The following is an 18,213-nucleotide window of genomic DNA, read 5'->3' on the forward strand; positions in this document are numbered from 1 at the left end:
CATAGGAATGGAGCAGGGCTTGAAGTCGGTGAAATTGTACTTAGCTAGAATGGACTCAATGTACGTCTCGTGCGAGAACGAGATGGTGCGCGCAACAAGGTCGCGCGTCACCTTCATGCCGAGTAGCGATGCGACTGGCCCTAGGTCTGAGAGCTTGTAGCGTGCGGCTACTTGCTGTTTGAACTTGGCGATGAGTGCGCGATTGCTGCCGGTGACTGTGCAGTCATCGACATGCGCAGCGAGGATGAGGATATCGGGGCCGACATGCTTGTAAAACACACCCCAATCGGATTCTGCACGCGTCAGGCCCAAGTCATGAAGAAGACGGCACAATTGTTGATACCATTTAAGGGCTCCCTGCTTGGAGCCGTAGAGCGCGACATGCAGTCGTGCAACTGGGTTCTTGAACTTAGGATCAGCTGAAAGTCCGGGCGGGAGTTGCATAAAGATGATTTCATTTGAGTCGAGTTTGCCGTTAAGGAAAGCGCTATGGAAATCGAATACATCGATGTCCCAATCGTTGCGCGCGGCAATTGCCGTGATGGTTCGGAGAGAAGCGAGGTGTGCGACCGGCGCATACGTATCATAATAGTCAACGCCGTAAACCTGTGAGTAGCCTTTTGCGACTAGTCGAGCCTTATACTTATCGATTTCTCCGTCCGCGTTCCTCTTGATGCGGAACACTGTTAAGAACGTGCTCAAAGGTCGGATCCGAAGGGCTTGGCTTCAGCTCGTGCGCTGCGCCCCTTACCCGAGTACGTGCCCCTAACTTCCGAGGGTTGTTGAACGATGTCCGAAGGTTACCGGACGATGTCCGGAGGGCGTCGGGCGATGTCCGGAGTCCGATGTCCGATGCGCGGGAATTCCGGCGGACGTTCGGAAACAAGAGATAAGACTAATCCGGACGAAGTCCGAACTAGAAAGGAAACAGCGGAGGACTACCAGAGGTAGAGGCGGAGGTGTCAAGTCTATAGGAGTCGATCCTAAGACGAGCGGAGGTCGACGAGAGAGAAACTCAAGTCGGACGGAGGAGAGGATGAGCAGAGTCTAATATGATATTCGAACTAAGGATGTACATAGATTCTACAGGGTTTATATACTACTGAGGACTTATCGGAGAACAGAGATGCGCAGTCCGAAGCTATACGAAGCTGTGGACGGAGCATATAGAAAAGTCAAACGCTAGTCTATCGGAAAATAGTAAATGAACCCGGAGATTAGAACAGATGAAAATAAAGGCGGAAATGAAATGAGGTACGGAAAATGATATGGTCTAACTGGAGTAGGAACGTACAAAGGGATAAGGCACGGAAGTTAGACGCGGGTCGGATCCGGACTTAGATAGACGTCGGCCGGATCCGGACTTCCGGAAATGATGTGTGTGATAGGTCCGGGTCCGGAACGCGGGATATGACAAACACCCACTTACATCCAACGATGTTTGCTCCCTCCGGTCTTTCGACTATGGACCACGTGTTGGCGTCCTTCAACGCGGTGAGTTCCTTTTTCACTGTGTCGTCCCATTTCGGCCAATCGGCCCTCTTGCAGGCTTCATGCAGCGTTGTGGGGTCTGATCCTTCTACTTCGGCAACTCTGGCTACCATCGCAAAGACTTCTTCATCGTCCTCGTCCATCTCTCCCCATTCATCGGCCACTCCTAGCTCAACAGCTAGGTTGCTATACTCCCCCACAGGTCGCATACCTTGAGGTAAGTTCGTGGTCTGGCCATCAGTAGTGCCGACGCCGTCTCTGAGGCTCTTGATATACGCTGATTCCACCCTTACCCTTGTAGAACGATGCGGTTCAGCAGGCGGTTCAAAGTGTGGACCTAGGTGGTCGATAGAGGAAGGTAGTTTGGGATTGTGGGCTGGTGGGATACCGGTGAGTGTTGAACCGATATCATCGATTCGTACCGTGTGGCTGACCGTTGGTGGGGTTGTTGAACCGACATCATCGGTTCGTACCGTGTGGTGTGTCCCCTCGTCAGGTCCTTCTAGAGGTACCATCACCTCCACCGTGTCGAACGTGACACTACGTTCGACTGCCACTCGCCTGGTATCGGGTAGATACACTCGGTGCCCATTGCTTTCTGGGTCGAAGCCCATCCAGCGCCCCTCCATAGCTCGCATGTCTAGTTTTGACCCGGCCGTGGTGTGTACTTTCACTCGGCATCCCCACACCGGTACGTTACTTAAGTCTGGTTTCTTTTTGAATAACACCTCATACGGTGTTTTGTTTTCCAGTGTGCGGGTGGAGGTGCGGTTCTTTAACCAGGTGACATGCATGATGGCTTCTCCCCACAGGTGTTTTGGTAACCCACTCGCGTGTAACAACACGCGCGCTCGTTCGACAATGGTTCTGTTCAACCGCTCAGCCACCCCATTATGCTCCGGCGTATCGTGTACGGTGAGTTTCCATTCTGTTCCTCTACTCTTCAAATGACGCGTGAATTCTTCACTAGTGAACTCTCCTCCACGATCTGAGCGGAGACGCTTCACCTTCGCGTCGAGTTGGGTGTTAGCCCAGGCTTCAAACTTGGTGTAGGCATCAAAGGTTTGGTCCTTCGACCTTAGCAGGTAAAGGTGCGTGAAACGCGTGTGATCGTCCGTAAACGACATGAAGTACTCCTTCTGACCAGGAGTTTTGACAGGTGAAGGGCCCCAGAGGTCACTGTGGACCTCGTCCCCGAAGTTTTCGCGTCTAGGTGGGTCCCGAACTTTTCCAATTGGCTTTCGTGTGGCTTTTGCGTACTCACACGATTCACAGCGCTCCATCGTTGCTTCGGACGGATCGAGTGCGACTCCTGTGATTGCACCGTCATGGATCATTTGTGTGATGGTGCTTGGCGCCATGTGACCTAGGCGCACATGAACTTCCCTCATGGTCAGTGTCTCTTTCACACCTGCGACTCCTGCAAAGCTTCCTTTTGACCCTTTTATGCAATACAGTCCTCTACTGACCGCGATTTCCCCCATTAGCTTTTTCTTTTCGTTGAAAATCTTGCAAGAGTTTTCACGAAATAGCGCGGCATAGCCGGCTGCGGCAAGGCGACTTATGGACACGAGGGTTACGCCCATCTTGGGTGCGTAGAGAACGTCTTTGAGGAGTATTCGAGTGCTTGACTCCCCATTTGGCAGCAGGATCGTGATATTTCCTTTACCAATTGCTTTGAAGGTGTGTTTATCCGCGGTTGTGATAGGCTTTGGACTGATGCTGACGAAGTCGTGGAACAGCTCTCGGTATGATGACATATGGCGTGAAGCGCCTGAATCAAACAGTTCGATTCGAGTGTGGTTGTTTTTGCTTGGGTCGGTCAACGTCGCGTAGGTGAACAATGTTTGTTCATTTGGTATGTTGGTTTCATGTACTAACCATACCCCTTCAGGTTCGTCATCTTTCTCCTTGTCCTTTACGCTTGCAGCTGTTTCGGCGCGCTTGTCCTTGCCTTTTGCGTCGGGCCTGTCCTTGACCTTTCCTCCGGATGCTCCCCCTCCGGCTCCTCGGCAGTCACACTGCATATGGCCGTATTTGCCACAATTGTGGCAATTGCCTTTGATCTTTCGTGTGCGCTGATTGCTATTTGCGTTATAGGCAGCGTCATCGTTCGAGGAGCCGGCCTTCTTCGATTTCGAGGCCCGGCGGTCGTATTCATCGACGATGGTCGACATTAACGTATCGGAGGTGAGCTTTACACTGGATACTTTGGCAGAAGCCGTCAGTGCTGACAAGTGTGGGTCATAAGAGGCTGGTAAGGAGCTCATGATCATGGCCGCAAAACTTTCGTCCAAGGGCGCGTGGCCTAACGACGACAACTGTTCTTTTGCGGTGCGCATCTTGTCGAAGTGCTCATGTATGTTACCCTTTTCAGGGCATTTTAGGTCCTGCAACTTGCGCAATAGCTCGACGGAGACTACGTGCGAACGTTGCTCGAATAGACTCAAAAGGTGCGTAAATATTTCTTTAGCCGTGTCAAGGTTTTTGATTTGAATGAATAAGGAATCGGGGATTGTACCCGCAATTTGTTGCTTTGTGATTGCTTGGCCCGTGCGCCAGTCTTTCAACTCTGTTTTGTACGTGCTGACCTCCTTTACTTCATCAGGGGTTGCTGGGGTCCACAACGGTCCACGATTAGGAAGGGTCTGCAGGTCGGTTGGTTTTTGCTCCGTGCCATCTAAGTGGCCGAGCAATCCACGAGCGTCTATCGACCATTGTAGACACTCCTTATACATCATCCAATTTTCCCCGTCAGCAGCTAGCTTCAGGATCTGGAGAAAGTCTTCTTCCAGTTTTCCATTTGAAACGGACATTGTGAGTCTTTTTCTTCGCGCGCCTAATTTGAAATTTTACTATTGGTGCGCAGGGCTCATAACCTGTAGCAGCTCAGCTCAGCGGACGTGCGAAGTCAACTGAATGTATTGGTATATACCTGTAGCAGCTCAGCTACAGATGTGTGTTAGTTAGGTACATGAGATATACGAAGATGCTACTAACCTCAGCGGACGTGCGAAGTCAACTGAGGGAAGCTACGAAGTGCGCGAGAACAAACGATATTTGTAGGTACTTAGATAATACAGCGGGACCGAGTGACCATAGCGAAGGGTTTAATATCCAACAGTTTCCTCCATTGTGACAACTGTATATATGTTCCGGAATCCAATGACCTCCGTCTCCAAGTGCTCCGGAATACACACGACCACCCCCTATCCGGACATTTTGGTCAGAACTGGACCCTGGAAATTATCCGTTGGGAATATACTTGGCCCGGAATTCGCGCATATGTCAAGGACTATGTCAAGTCTTGCACGACCTGCGCCCGAGCCAAAGTTCCGAGGCATAAACCATACAGATTGTTGAAGCAACTCCCCATTCCCGAGAAGCCGTGGAATTCTATATCAATGGACTTCATCGAACAACTCCCTGATTCCTCTGGCTTCACAGCCATCCTGGTAGTCATAGATCGACTATCCAAGCAATCCATATTCATTCTGACCTACAACACCATCACCTCTCCGGACCTCGCCCGGTTATTCCTCCTCCATGTGTTTTCCAAGCACGGAGTTCCATCTCATGTTACTTCCGACCGCGGTACGGAATTCGTTTCCCACTTCTTCCGGTCACTCGGAAAAGCATTAGATATGATCCTCCATTTCACCTCCGGATATCATCCGGAAGGCGACGGACAAACCGAGCGAGCTAACCAAACCCTAGAACAATACCTCCGGATCTACTGCAACTATCAGCAGGATAATTGGTCGGAACTGTTACCCTTGGCCGAGTTTGCTTACAACAACGCTCCTAGTGCTACTACCGGAGTTTCACCATTCTTCGCCAATAAGGGTTATCACCTGAACATTTCCATACATCCGGAGCATGATCTCTCCTCCGCCCGTGCCCGGGATTATGCTATAGATCTAGACGAGCTTCATCAATTCCTCCGAGAAGAAATGTCCCATGCCCAAGAACGATATCAGGTACCCGCAGATGCTAGACGGAAACCCGCTCCGGACTTCAAAGTCGGAGATCAGGTCTTCGTCAAAGCAAAATATTTCCGCTCAACCCGACCATCAAAAAAGCTCTCGGAAAAGAATCTCGGACCATTCGACATCATTGCTCGTCCCGGCACCCACTCCTTCACCATCCATCTTCTGGACACTATGCAATCCGTGCACCCCGTATTCCATGTCTCTCAGTTAGAACCTGCAACTCCGAACACTATTCCTAATCGCATCCAACCTCCTCCGCCTGCGGTATTAGTCGACGGAGAACCGGAATACGAAATCTCCGAAATCCTGGACTCCAAGATCGACCGCTGGAGACGTCACTGTCAACTACTATACTTAGTATGTTGGGCCGGATATGAGGGGACGGACGAAGAAACTTCCTGGATACTTGCAACTGAACTCGGAAATGCGCCAGAACTTCTATCGGATTTCCACTTGGCATATCCAGATAAGCCGGGACCAACTTCTAACAAAGAGTAAAAAAGGACATGCATATATGTACTTTATTTAGGCGTCCGATATCCGGACTTCGGATCCGACAACCTAAGAGTCCATCTCCATATCTCCACCGGATCCGCCGGCCTCTTTTTCCGCCTCCTCCCCATTTTCCTCCTCCGGAGCATCTTCTACATGCATCCGGAAACCGTTCCTCAGACTCTCCATGAAGAGAGCCTGAAACACCCTCTGCTCCTCCATGAACCGGAGCATGTTTTCACTCACCCGGTCCATCGCAGCCCTACTTCCTTCTGCCGCTGCAACACTCCTCTCCATCAGCCCATTGGTCCGGGCCAGTTCCACCACAATGTTGTTGGCGGCTGCGACCTAGGCCTGGTCATCGTACTCTGCCCAGTCTTGATCCTCTCCAATGACCGTCTGGGGATTGGAGACTATTTCCACGTCGTCGTTGATGTCCTCTGGACTGCGCTGACGTCTTTTTCCTTTGCCCTTGGGGCTCGGAGATCCCTCCGGATGCGCACATTTCTTGCCTTTGCCTTTGCCTGCCGGCGCCTTGACAGGCAGATTTCCGCCGACGCACTTTTCCTTGGACGCGCGGCACTGGTCGCAAGTCCGGATCTTTCGGAAATCATCAGTAATCATCCGGATCCGGACAAAACAGAAGACTCACCCTAGGCGTCTTAGATGCTACTGCCCAGGTGCAAATCTTGCGCCTAAGGACGCACATCTCACACGCAACCTCCGGATCCGCCGGACTAACATGTTGTTAAACTCCGGAAAAACACAAAAAACCTCATCCGACTCACCTCCGACGCATTACCCATCCTAGCCTTTGCCAAATGCTCCTGCTCATGCTCAGCCAACCTTTTCCGAGTCTCCTCGATATCCTTCCGCTTCTGTTCCTCCATCCGTTTCCGTTCCTCTTCCGCCTCCTTGCGTTTGCGCTCCTCTTCCTCCGCCTCTCTCCAAGTGTCCGCCTCGAGTCGTGTGATTTCCGCCGTGATTTCCGCCTGCCTCTCTTGGAGGAGTTGCCGGGCGGACTTCGAGTTGCCGGAAGTGGAGTTAGACATGTTAAAACAGTAATAGGAGTTAGGGGGAAAGTTTTAGACGTCTCATGGGTGCCCTGGCCTACTTATATGTCCAGGTCTATTTTTACGAGCTCCACCCATCATCCCGCATTCATAGAAGTCCGGTCTGGACTTCCAGATCAGAAGCCTCATGGGCTCGGCCCTAAGGGGGGGATACTGTCATATCCCGCGTTCCGGACCCGGACCAATCACACATACATCATTTCCGGACTTCCGGATCCGGCCGACTTCTCTCTATCGTCCGGATCCGACCCGCGTCTAACTTCTGCGCCTTATCCCTTTGTATGTTCCTACTCCAGTTAGACTATATCATTTTCTGTACCTCATTTCATTTCCGCCTTTATTTTCATCTGTTCTAATCTCCGGGTTCATTTACTATTTTCCGATAGACTAGCGTTTGACTTTTCTATACGCTCCGTCCACAGCTTTGTATAGCTTCGGACTGCGCGTCTCTGTTCTCCGATAAGTCCTTAGTAGTATATAAACCCTGTAGAATCTATGTACATCCTTAGTTCGAATATCATCTTAGACTCTGCTCATTCCCTCCTCCGTCCGACTTGAGTTTTCTCTCTCGTTGACCTCCACTCGTCTTAGGATCAATTCCTATAGACTTGTCACCTCTGCCTCTACCTCTGGTAGTCCTCCGCTGTTTCCTTTCTAGTTCGGACTTCGTCCGGGTTAGTCTTATCTCTTGTTCCCGAACGTCCGCCGGAATTCCCGCGCATCGGACATCAGACTCCGGACTCCAGACATCGCCCGATGCCCTCCGGACATCGTCCGGTAACCTTCGGACATCGTTCGACAGCCCTCGGAAGTTAGGGGCACGTACTCGGGTAAGGGGCGCAGCGCACGAGCTGAAGCCAAGCCCTTCGGATCCGACCTTTGAGCACGTTCTTAACAGAATCTCTAAGTGCAAGTGTGATGCTTGCCCCAAAGAGACTGCCTATAGAACTACCTCTTGATATAAATGCAAGGGATGTCTTGTTAAGATTGAAGATGAGAGAAGGAATGATACCTAGAGTGCGTCCTATGTTTCCGAAGGTACATCCAAAGTGTCTGAAGGTGGTCCAATGTCAAGAAACAAAGGTCCGAGGTTGCACGAAGCATCCGAAGAGTGTCTGGCGAACAGCGAAGGTTCCAAGAAAGGAATACAGCGGGTTTGTCGAAGTGTGTCGAAGTGTAAGACTAGTAGAAGTACCAAAGTATGACTAACAAAGCCTATCGGAAGAACTAAGAGACAGTGAGACGCAAAATGGCAGCAGTCAGGCCAAACAATCGTTTTGAATGAACAAAAGATTGATTGCGTGAAGTATGACTATCCGAAGTGACTCTACAAACTATGACTCATAGCAAGGAAAGTGAAGTGAAGTGCAAGCATCTAGCGAGCCAGATTATATCTTACAGCGTGGAAGTCCGGAATCTGCATAGGTGAAACCAGTAGCAGGATAAGCCATCCGAAATGTAATAAGACTCATGGTGAGCCGCTACAGAGATATGCATGTAATAGTGCACGAGACGTGCAGCTATACATATTAATCAGGCATTTTGATGTATGTGCCCCTAAGACATAATCAATAACAGATAAACCAAGTGAAAATGCACCAGCGAAGTCAATCGGACACAGAAAGGACATGGTATGGAGGATCGGAAGTCTATACAGGCCTCGGAAAGGGACAGATGATCTTTGGACAGCTTGGATGAGTGCACAGAACTCTTGGAAGAGAAAGGGAGTGTTGAGGAGTATAATGTGAGGTACCTATGAGATTGGCAGGATACACGACCAATGCCAGTCCGAGTGCTACACCGCCAACACCACGATTGGATCTTGAGCTTTGTCAACAAGCAACCTCAGGTGTCATATCATCCTGAGCATCAATAGTAGAACATCTAGCTCTCCTCTTGGGAGGCATTGGATATCAGCAAAGCAATAAACAGTGCAGGTCGGTTAGTTATAGGCATCATGTAAGCAAATGTTATGTAATCATAATACTATGACAGTATACAGAGGCATCCTAAACAATAAAAGATTCACAGTAGACCGAGAAGAAAAGGTACAGCAAAGTTATAAGGACAAAACAGGCAGACTCAGAGAAGACAAAATAGTTTAGAACTAGCCATGCCAGCATGGTATGACTCAGAATGGGGTGATGAGACTTCTCTGTCTAGTATCTAGTCCTCCTGGGCTGAGTCATGGAAGCAAGTTGCTGTAAATGGTGTGGGCCTAGCTGGCTTATCAAAGGCCATGTTGTGCCAGTGCGTGGAAGGGCCAAAGGACCTGCCATGGATTGAAGAGTTGCAGGCTGGGAGGGAGGGCAGGGCAGTGGGTCCGGGTCTGGTATTTCATCATCAAGTTTCATAATGAATGCAACAAGCATCTGAAATATGTGATCATGGATGATTGTTTCACTGGTGTTAATTTCTGTGAGGTGGATTCAACCAAGCCATTCATCAACTAGAGGTTTGAATTCTGAAAAATATTTGGAGACTCTGTCCATCAAAAAGTCGCCTTCAAGTATGGCCGCCTTCTTAGACAAGAAGGTGGTAAGCAAACCACTGGCACCTAAGTTTTCATAGGTATCTGACCATGGCATCACCAGCTTATCTCATGTTGGTGCGAGTATACCATATGCCCCCCCATACTTGACGACAAATTTGAAAAGATGTAAAAACATGAACTCAAGGTCATTGCACACATGGTGTTTGATTGGGTGCAGCTGAGTAGCGTCAGCAGTCTTTTTTATGGTCTCAGCATTCTTGGACATCATCTTGAGGACACACATAGAGATGTATGGGATGGTCCCCTAATAAAATAAGATTAATAGCCTGAGTGAGAACAGTAAACTCGAAATTTGATCTTACAGTGCCAAATGAATTGTAGAAGCCTTGCCTTTCTCTATAAATCTGGTATGATCGAAATCGATGAAGTACCCGATACTCTTATAGATGATGAAATTGTTTGGGCTGAGGTCCCCATGTAGAATTTCACATTCGACCATGAGTCTATGAGCTAAAATCATAACATTGTTATACTTGAATTTGATGTATCAAACTGAACTGAACTCACCAATGACAAAGTTATGAAAAGCACAGATCAGCTCCTTTCTAGAGCTGAAATCTGACAGCGGCTCTCCACAAGGGGTCATGACAATCTACTGGTGAAATTGATTGCAGAACCTGGGATCACCCCTATCCTCCAGGTCGAACTGCTGGTAGTAATTACAAATCTGTGCTGTGCAGTCAGGCTCCCCATCGTACATGACATCCCAATGATCCACAAGTTGAATGACATTAGGAATGCCTTTGACATGCTCGAGGACATCCACTTCATGATACCTCTTTGCCTCAGGCACCCAGCAGTCCTTCATCACATAATCCTTCCCATCCAGGTTGGTAGGATCTCTGATGTGATAACAAACAGTTTCACGACAGAAAAAACCCTAACTTTTCTATACAATGTCCATGATCGAGTTAGTTTTACTGCTGTTGTTAATTACCCATTCTTTTGCCCCCACAGCAAGAGAGAAATGAGTACCGTGACCATCAGGGATGCACATATGGATGGTTGGGTCAAGGCCCAAGTACTGCGGGTTGGCTAATGTGGTTGTGGCTACTGCCTCAGTAACATGTATGGGAAATTTATGGATTGTGGTTGGAAGGGATATGATGAGCCCCAAGCAGTCAAAATAATGGACATGAAGATCATCAGCACAAATAGAGTAAGCAAAAACAAAACGACACCAGGGTCATTCTTGCATGATGAGGTACACTTTGGTAGCAGATCCCCAATACACTGCTAAGTCATGCATTACAGCGAGGTTGCTAGAAGTGTGTTCCACAAAGCTCAAGATGTCAGCCCATGTTTTTTCCCAATGTTTGTTCTTGTAATAGAACTGGGCTACATCTGGCTTCTGCATGTTGTATGGATCTTGTACGGAAGAGATGGCAAACACTGTAGACAAGTACCACTTGATAGGCAAAATCTTGAAGGAAAGTTTCAATGGGTATCCGCTTTGATTGTGTAGGGCCCACTGAATGGTATGGAATAGGTACTGTAAATCCCTCTCTGTTGAACACTTCTTTTGTTTCCTCTTTGATCCTGTATTTTCACTACCCTTGTATTCATTGTCACTCCAGGTGCCATTAGTCCCTTGGGAAAAGATTGTTGAACCATGAGAATCCAAACCCTCAACTTCTTTGTCTGAGTCAATCAAGTCAGTAGCATCTATATCAATGCTCTCTGAGTCCCTTGTCTTGCTCTTTTTCCTCTGATTGAAATTCCACTTTTTTGAATGTATACTAATAAACCATCCTTTTTATGGTACTTGATCTTGTTGATGTGTTGTAACTGAAGTGAGGATGTTCGGACGAGTGCACAAAATATGGAATCAGTGAATTTCATCTTCTTGAGATCAGACTTGTCAATAACTTTGTTATCAAGCTCTGATCTCAGAAGACCTTTGACAGTACTAATGGTGCATCCACCTATAGGTGGGAAACCCGCAGAGCTAAGTGAAGCCCCACAAAGGTAAAGGTCAAATGATGTGGCATCATCAGGAAGTTCGAACGATGAGGTGGTCATCATTGGCAGTTTGCAAGATGTCTCTGAACTAGACAGAGTGCTGCAGAGTGGTATCTGGTAGGAGCTAGTATGCTGGTGTGGTGCATCTCAGTAGTGCCTGTGCAATTTGCACCGCTTATGGGTGGTGTTAGGCTCTGTCAGCCCTGTCAGAGCATGCTGAAGATCCAATTCCATCAATTCTACATGCAATACATACAATACATGCAATTTAAATGTGAAACACTTGACTAAAGTAAAAGGTATCTATCCTTGTGAGAGGGTGTCATATATCTGCTTGTCAAAGTACTTATTCAAGAAAAAGGATGAATGATAATGAGTAGAATTTGCCTTTGTGAACCGCTGTAGGGATTCATTTCTGGCTAGGCTTGTAGAGACTGTTTTTACCTCACCTTATGTTGGCACTTTTGTAGCTTACATAAGCAAGTTATCTTTTCACCAGTTATCAGTATGAGTCTGAGTCTTCAGTAGTTTTTCATGATATTTCCTCTCCTCTGAGCCTTGAGCCTGGTCCAGAAACCCTTTAGAGTCGGATAGCAGCTAGGTTCTGCAAGACCCAACATTGTTCAGACTCACCATCTGAATTGTTGTACCTTCACCGCGCATCTGCCACAAAGCCGAGTTGAGGAATGATGTGGATAAATGCACAAAGTTGGCTAAGGGGCACTATATCACCTACTGGGGCACCATTGGCATGTTTAGTGTGTTTCAATACATGCATCTCAGTGACCGGGTCAATTGCACCTATTTTGAAATTATGTACATAACACAAATATTGATCATGCCATGTAATGTGTGAACGTCACTGGGGAATTGGGTGCATTATTAGCTGCAATTTGCAAACTCGGTGCCCTTCAAAAATGGAGGGTCACAATAAGCAAGATTAATATCAACACAAACGAACTCACCCATCAACTCCGACTTGGGCCAATCATAGGCTCAATCAACATTGACGAGGACAACATCCCATTGGCCTTTTGGCTACCCACTGATAGGAGACAGGGGAGGCATGCACAGTCTGTGCAGGCAGAACAACACTGGCATTGTGGAAAGACACTTGCTGCAAATGAACGACATGCCATACTTGAATACATTCAAAAGGAAGAATTGAGGGACGGTCAATTAGTGATCTTCTTAGAACCCCCAATCCATGACCTGCTTCTCCATTCCTCGTGTCACATTGCAAGAAGTTGGAAAGAACCTGGCATAAATTTGGTATGTTAAAATCATCAGCAACCCTCATCAATTTTCAGCCCAGTACAAGTAGGGAAAAAATTAAGATGGATAGCGGTGGAGGCAGCAATGAATGTTTGGGGAGGGTGAGGAATATTATCACGCCTCATGGCAACCAATTGCCTTGCTTTGCTAAAGTAGTTGGTAGTGATGCGCATTTGATTTAGCTCTTTCAAGAGCGCAGTTTGCAGATCTATCAGTTTATCACAATCTTCATTGTCTTCTTTGTCCACCTCATCCTCAAGGAGTTTTTCCAAGTTGGAATGAGCGCAAGAACTCTTCAGTGCTGTAGCAATCGCAAAATGTTGCAGCTTCTCCTGCTGATCTAAATGATGACAGATTTGAGGATCATAATCGTTGTTATTGGTGTGCCATGCAGGGTCCTTGGTTTCAGATATGTGGGCATGCCCAGTGGTGTCTGTGGACCATTAGATGAGGGCACCAACTTTGCGTGAGCTGGCAGTAATGCTCTGCATAAGTTCAAGCTTGGGTATGAACCAGTTGTCAATAGGCTTCTTCATGTCCATCCAAGCGCCTAGGGAGAGGATAATGTCTTTATTTTCATGAAAGATAGAGAGTGATCTGTCAATACACGCTAGCAAGTTCTCATCAGGCAAAAAAAACTGCGCCATGTACTGGACGTCCATAAGAGCACAGATTGTGACCACAAATTGACAAGGGGCTGCAGCAGCGATCAGGCTGATAATGTAATGCTGAATATCTCGGTGCACCCTGCCCGTAACTTGCTTCAATTTCGAAATTCCACCATGAAAGTGGTGATAGCCTACAGTAGGCTGCAATATTGATATGCGAAAGTCCAATTCCTATGCTCCAACAACTATAAGGCACCACTGGAGGTCGTGATCATAAAACTCCTTGTGCCAGTGATGCAAAGGTTCAGGAGTTAAAAAGACTGATGGATCAGCAAGTGGCCAGTCCTTCCAGAAAGGAGAGTGTACACCATTTAGTTGGTATTCCTTGCATGCTTGGAAGTAAGCTTCAAGGTTATTAGGATTGACTGTTATACTATCGAGCTGCTCCAGGGTGATAGAGCATGTGCACTCAGGGTGATGAAAGTTGTCCCCAAACTCCAGATACGATGCCAAGGTAAACAGCGAAGTTTTCCTGCGCACACATGCAAGCATACATGCCTCTGGGGTATTGACAATATACAGTGCAAGAGGCATAAAACAGTGGCGCACATTTCCCACTGGGTTAGACATCATGATTCCAATTTCAGCAGCTATCATAAGGGGCTTCAGAACTATGGAAAGACACTCGTGCATAAGGCGATCTTCTAGCATGCCCCACATCCATTGATTGGGATACAAGTACTCTGGGATATGGAGGAGAGCCGTGAGCAGAAAAGCCCTGGATGAGAGCTTGGTGCAAGTGCTCATGCGAATGTTAACAAGGCCCAAAAGGAGTGGATGAGCAACTCTGGCACCAGTCATATTGGTAATATTTGTTTTGTCCGAAGAAAGCACAGTGCCCAGGACTGTTGCACCTCTGGAGAGCTGGTCTTGTAGTTCTTATGATGAGACAACGTGAATATTGACACAAATCTGTACATACCTGCACTTGTCAACCACTCTGAGTATACACAAAGAAGCCGCACTGATGTCGTGTAAACGCGGTGAGGGACAAAATCAAGCTGGTCATAAAAAAGGGGGTTACTGAAGAGACTTTCCAAAAATTCCACAGGATCCCTCCAAAACAATTGGATTGGACTTTTTGTGGGATTGAGCGAAGGGATGGTTTGACACTTCCAGTTTGGTCCCTTTGGCAGCATCTCAGCACGGCTTCACAATTCTTTAGCATTGCAGAATGACAATTTCAACCGATGGATCTGCAAATAATGTCAGAAAACATCAGCACTTGTGAAAAGAACATGCACCATAGGGAGTCCCAGAAACTGGTCAATTGCTGCCATACTGAGGGGAGAATGTAGGAGAAAATCAGCGACTTCCCACTCTTCCCTTGATGCAAAAGGGTAGAAGAGGTTTTCTTTCCTGTGTTCTGCATACTCATCAGCATCAAAAAGATCCAGAAAGGTCACACCATCCCAAGCATAACAAGTTCCTGCACCCTCATACATCTTCACCTCTGATAACTCTCCCTCATCCTGGAAATGGGCTCCATCAAAGTCAACATTCATCATCTCATCCTTAGTATTAAATTGTGAGATGTCCAAGCCCAACATTGGTTGAGGTTGATCTTGAGATCGCTGTGAGGGATCCAACTCAGCAAACTGCAAGATATCAACCATATCGCGAGTAGAACTGTGACACTAGATTCCTTGGTGAATACTTTGCCACATTTTGGACATATTGGCACTGACATAAGTGAAACTAATGTTGACCGATGCACAGACTAATAAGTCTCATGCATCACTGTGCTTCACTCCGACATATCACATTGGTGTCACATCATCATACTTACTAAATATTGTCCATATTGTCACCACAGTGCTCACAATGCAAACCTCCAATATTAACTATATGGCCTTTTTGCACCGTCTCCAGGCCTCCTACTGTACTACAGTTCTTCAGTTTCTTCTCAAAGTTCCTCTTTCAATTCTAAACTTTCTCCTCATTTTCCATCCTCCTGTCGTCATGAGGAAGTCTCTCTGTATCCTCAATCCAAACAAAGTTCACAAAGTTCATCTTTTCTGTGACAATCACAGCTCGTCAAAGAGGAAGATAGCTTCCCCATATTGATGCACTTTGTGAGTTGTTATCCGCTAATCACTTCAATGCTTCAACATTCTTATATGCTTTTGGTACTGGCAGGAATGAGACTCCACATCACTCAACCAAGCAGAGGAAGATGATCATTCTGACCTCACACTCAAAGCAGCTCAAGCTAAACATAAAGTTTGCCAGGCTCAAAAGCACCTGGCGGATTGTATTTTGGAACACCATCAGATACTTACACATCTCTGCTGTCGTCATGCAGAGGCCACGAATACACACTTATTATTAGCTGATCCCAATGTTGGGCACTTGCATCTAGAGCAGAGAAAAGATGGTGTCGCAACATTCATTCAAACATAATCGGTAGTAAGCTTCCAGTTTGTGGTGTTCTTGTGCATGCACACTGACACTCTTGATCACAGCTTAATAGTGTTGTAAAAATTTGGGACCTTTTTTGTCTTTGCATGTCAATACTTCATAAATGTTGATAAAGACCATGTTTGTATTTTCGTACATAAGTCTTACCATTTGTACAGTTTGTATGTCTGTGTGTCTGTGCTACTTGTGCGCTTGTCAAGTTTGTTCCCAATTTTTGGTTATTTGCTTGTGTCATCTGTGATGTGTGTATGGCCTTGTGTGGATTTGTGTGGATTTGTCAATCATGTGGGAATTGTCACTAAATTAATAGTTTGCTGATGCATGGAGAAGTATCTCGTAGTACTAGTGGCTGCCACTATCAAGCTAAATGCATTGGAGTTCGAACCATCATAAGTCATAGCTAGGGAACTTACTGCCTTCTGGTCTTCTATAACACACCGAGCTGCTCGTCGAGTAACTAATACTTTCCCAAAAAACATCGCATCGCACATACTTCAGAATAACGAACCACAACGTACAAGCAACAATGTACAAGCTACAACATACAAGTTGCCCCGCCCACGAACCAAAGACTCGAGAACCTCTTTCTGCGATACTTTCAACCGTTTCCAGCACACCAGAAAACTCTCCAACATAATGGCCTAGACTCACGTTAAATCAGAACTTGAGTCTCGCAGAACGTCAAAGATGAACATACATGCCACTACATGCCACAGTTGATCGCGGCGACCTGAGTGACGTTAGCCGCAATCTTGCCGGGCTCTAAGCCAGTGCCATTATTCAACTTATTGAACGCCTGCGGGGAGATGTTGAATGTGTAAGCAGCATCGACGGCGGTGATGTTGATGGTGGTTTGGACGCCGCTGGGCGTGGTGTATTGGAGGCTCCAGCAGGTGCCGCACAACGTGGAGTTCCAGGTGGCGCCTGGAACTCCTCCGATGTTGGGGAATGAAGGGATGGAGCCGAAGGTGGTATATCCCTTGGTCAAGAGACCGTTCGCGCCGTTAGAACAAGCGACATTGGCCAGGGACGAGTTGGGATTGGTGTACGCAGTGTCGTATGTGACGTTCGCGGGCGCTGCAAACGCTTGGAGGGCAAGGGCAGAGATAAGAGCAGTAGCAAGTGTGAATTTCATCGTGTGTTAGAGTTTGATGAGAATGTCGTGCAGTAATTTGAGATGCAGAATTTCAAGAATTTCCACTCGCTTTTATACGTCGAGGAGAAGGGTTAGACGTCAGAGCGAGCTCCACTCGAAGCACATGGGCAAGTTGTCGGCAGCAGGTCACCGATGGTTGACCTTCCTTGATTACCAAGACATCAAATACATACCGCTGAAAGCAGCGTACATGGCCATATGTAGTATTCTCATTCCCCTCAGCGCTACGGTAGGCATGCGCAAGACTGGTTGGTGCAGCGAAAATGGAACCAAGACATGGCCAAGAGACAGATCAACAGCGAATGTCGAGATGACCAAACTCTCGAAAAGGAAGGACACTTCCTGTAGGGAATGGTCGTCTAAAAACTGCAAGACAAAGTTCAATGAACAGCGGACGATGATGAAAGAAGTCCCTACTGATGATATTTCCATGTCGGGACTCCCAAATCAGTATAGACCACCCTCACGATAGTTAAGGGTGCGCGCACTGAATTCGAAGCCAGTAGTCACTGAGGGGCAAATTCAGGTCAACTAGTCTCCCCGAGAAAAACCTGAGGGAGTCTTTCCTCCTAATGAATGGTTAACTAATATGCTCCGTGTGACCAAAGACTGGCGACCTTGATTTTTAGTGGTACTCAGATAAGCATGACCATGATACATCTTGAAGCAGAACTAAAACATTATATCATGATTAGTATGGTAGTCAATGTGTACGGCGACCTAGTTAGTCACTGAGTGCCATGCATGTTGTCTACCGCAGGAATATATCCCCGTGTAAAAATAAACACAAGTAACATTGTGCACATACCCGGCTAAGAATCTATGCAGCGTTCGAGGAATGCCACCGGACGTTTTGGGTGACGGCTTGTTCCAACTTCCGACCTCTCCTCGTGGTGCTTTTAACATAACCTTCAAACGGCTACATATTCCACCTCGACTGGTCATGCTCCGCTGAAAATGGAGTAACCAAGGCACCTGGGGGCATCCAGCAGGAAATGAAGTAAAAAGGACCAGGAAAAGGGGACGTGAATGCAAGTGAACTAATTAAGAGGCGATGCGTTACGGTGTATACAAAGATGGGTCCTTGGGAGGAAGTGCTGCTGAGTAGGCTACATAGTAACAAGCATGT

General features: G+C 47.2%; 5 protein-coding genes across 5 annotated transcripts; 1 reads left to right on the forward strand and 4 right to left on the reverse strand.

Moving 5' to 3' along the window:
* Window positions 1-9,477: 9,477 nt before the first annotated feature.
* Window positions 9,478-10,586, reverse strand: HD556DRAFT_1313382 (uncharacterized protein; the record flags this gene model as incomplete). Its single annotated transcript, XM_041300785.1, has 6 exons — window positions 9,478-9,605; window positions 9,824-9,846; window positions 9,905-10,052; window positions 10,110-10,147; window positions 10,220-10,444; window positions 10,540-10,586. The coding sequence occupies 6 exons, from the start codon at window positions 10,584-10,586 to the stop codon at window positions 9,478-9,480; spliced, it is 609 nt and encodes a 202-aa protein (XP_041154058.1).
* Window positions 10,587-12,850: 2,264 nt separating this feature from the next.
* Window positions 12,851-13,501, reverse strand: HD556DRAFT_1449582 (uncharacterized protein; the record flags this gene model as incomplete). The annotated part of the gene is made up of 2 exons (XM_041307619.1): window positions 12,851-13,272; window positions 13,297-13,501. 2 exons carry the CDS (start codon window positions 13,499-13,501, stop codon window positions 12,851-12,853), a joined length of 627 nt encoding a protein of 208 aa, XP_041154059.1.
* Window positions 13,502-13,678: 177 nt separating this feature from the next.
* HD556DRAFT_1248030 (uncharacterized protein) lies at window positions 13,679-14,952 on the reverse strand (the record flags this gene model as incomplete). Its single annotated transcript, XM_041298742.1, has 3 exons — window positions 13,679-14,385; window positions 14,430-14,646; window positions 14,725-14,952. 3 exons carry the CDS (start codon window positions 14,950-14,952, stop codon window positions 13,679-13,681), a joined length of 1,152 nt encoding a protein of 383 aa, XP_041154060.1.
* A 1,331-nt stretch (window positions 14,953-16,283) lies between these two features.
* HD556DRAFT_1045828 (Cerato-platanin) lies at window positions 16,284-17,219 on the reverse strand. Its single transcript, XM_041295979.1, has 2 exons — window positions 16,626-17,219; window positions 16,284-16,569 (listed from the first exon to the last, which is right to left on the reverse strand). Exon 1 carries the CDS (start codon window positions 17,061-17,063, stop codon window positions 16,632-16,634), a length of 432 nt encoding a protein of 143 aa, XP_041154061.1. The 5' UTR covers window positions 17,064-17,219; the 3' UTR covers window positions 16,284-16,569; window positions 16,626-16,631.
* HD556DRAFT_1045811 (uncharacterized protein) lies at window positions 16,581-17,780 on the forward strand. The gene has a single exon (XM_041295978.1). The coding sequence runs from the start codon at window positions 17,080-17,082 to the stop codon at window positions 17,554-17,556; it is 477 nt and encodes a 158-aa protein (XP_041154062.1). The 5' UTR covers window positions 16,581-17,079; the 3' UTR covers window positions 17,557-17,780.
* The last annotated feature ends 433 nt before the right edge of the window (window positions 17,781-18,213 follow it).

The sequence above is a fragment of the Suillus plorans genome, assembly GCF_016647745.1.
Source record: "Suillus plorans strain S12 chromosome Unknown HD556scaffold_90, whole genome shotgun sequence".
Taxonomy (NCBI): Eukaryota; Fungi; Basidiomycota; class Agaricomycetes; order Boletales; family Suillaceae; genus Suillus; species Suillus plorans.

Bases quoted from the DNA above. Each gene is read 5' to 3' on its own strand.
- HD556DRAFT_1045811 (XM_041295978.1), top strand. From the start codon at position 17,080: ATGAGAATGTCGTGCAGTAATTTGAGATGCAGAATTTCAAGAATTTCC.
- HD556DRAFT_1045828 (XM_041295979.1), bottom strand. From the start codon at position 17,063: ATGAAATTCACACTTGCTACTGCTCTTATCTCTGCCCTTGCCCTCCAA.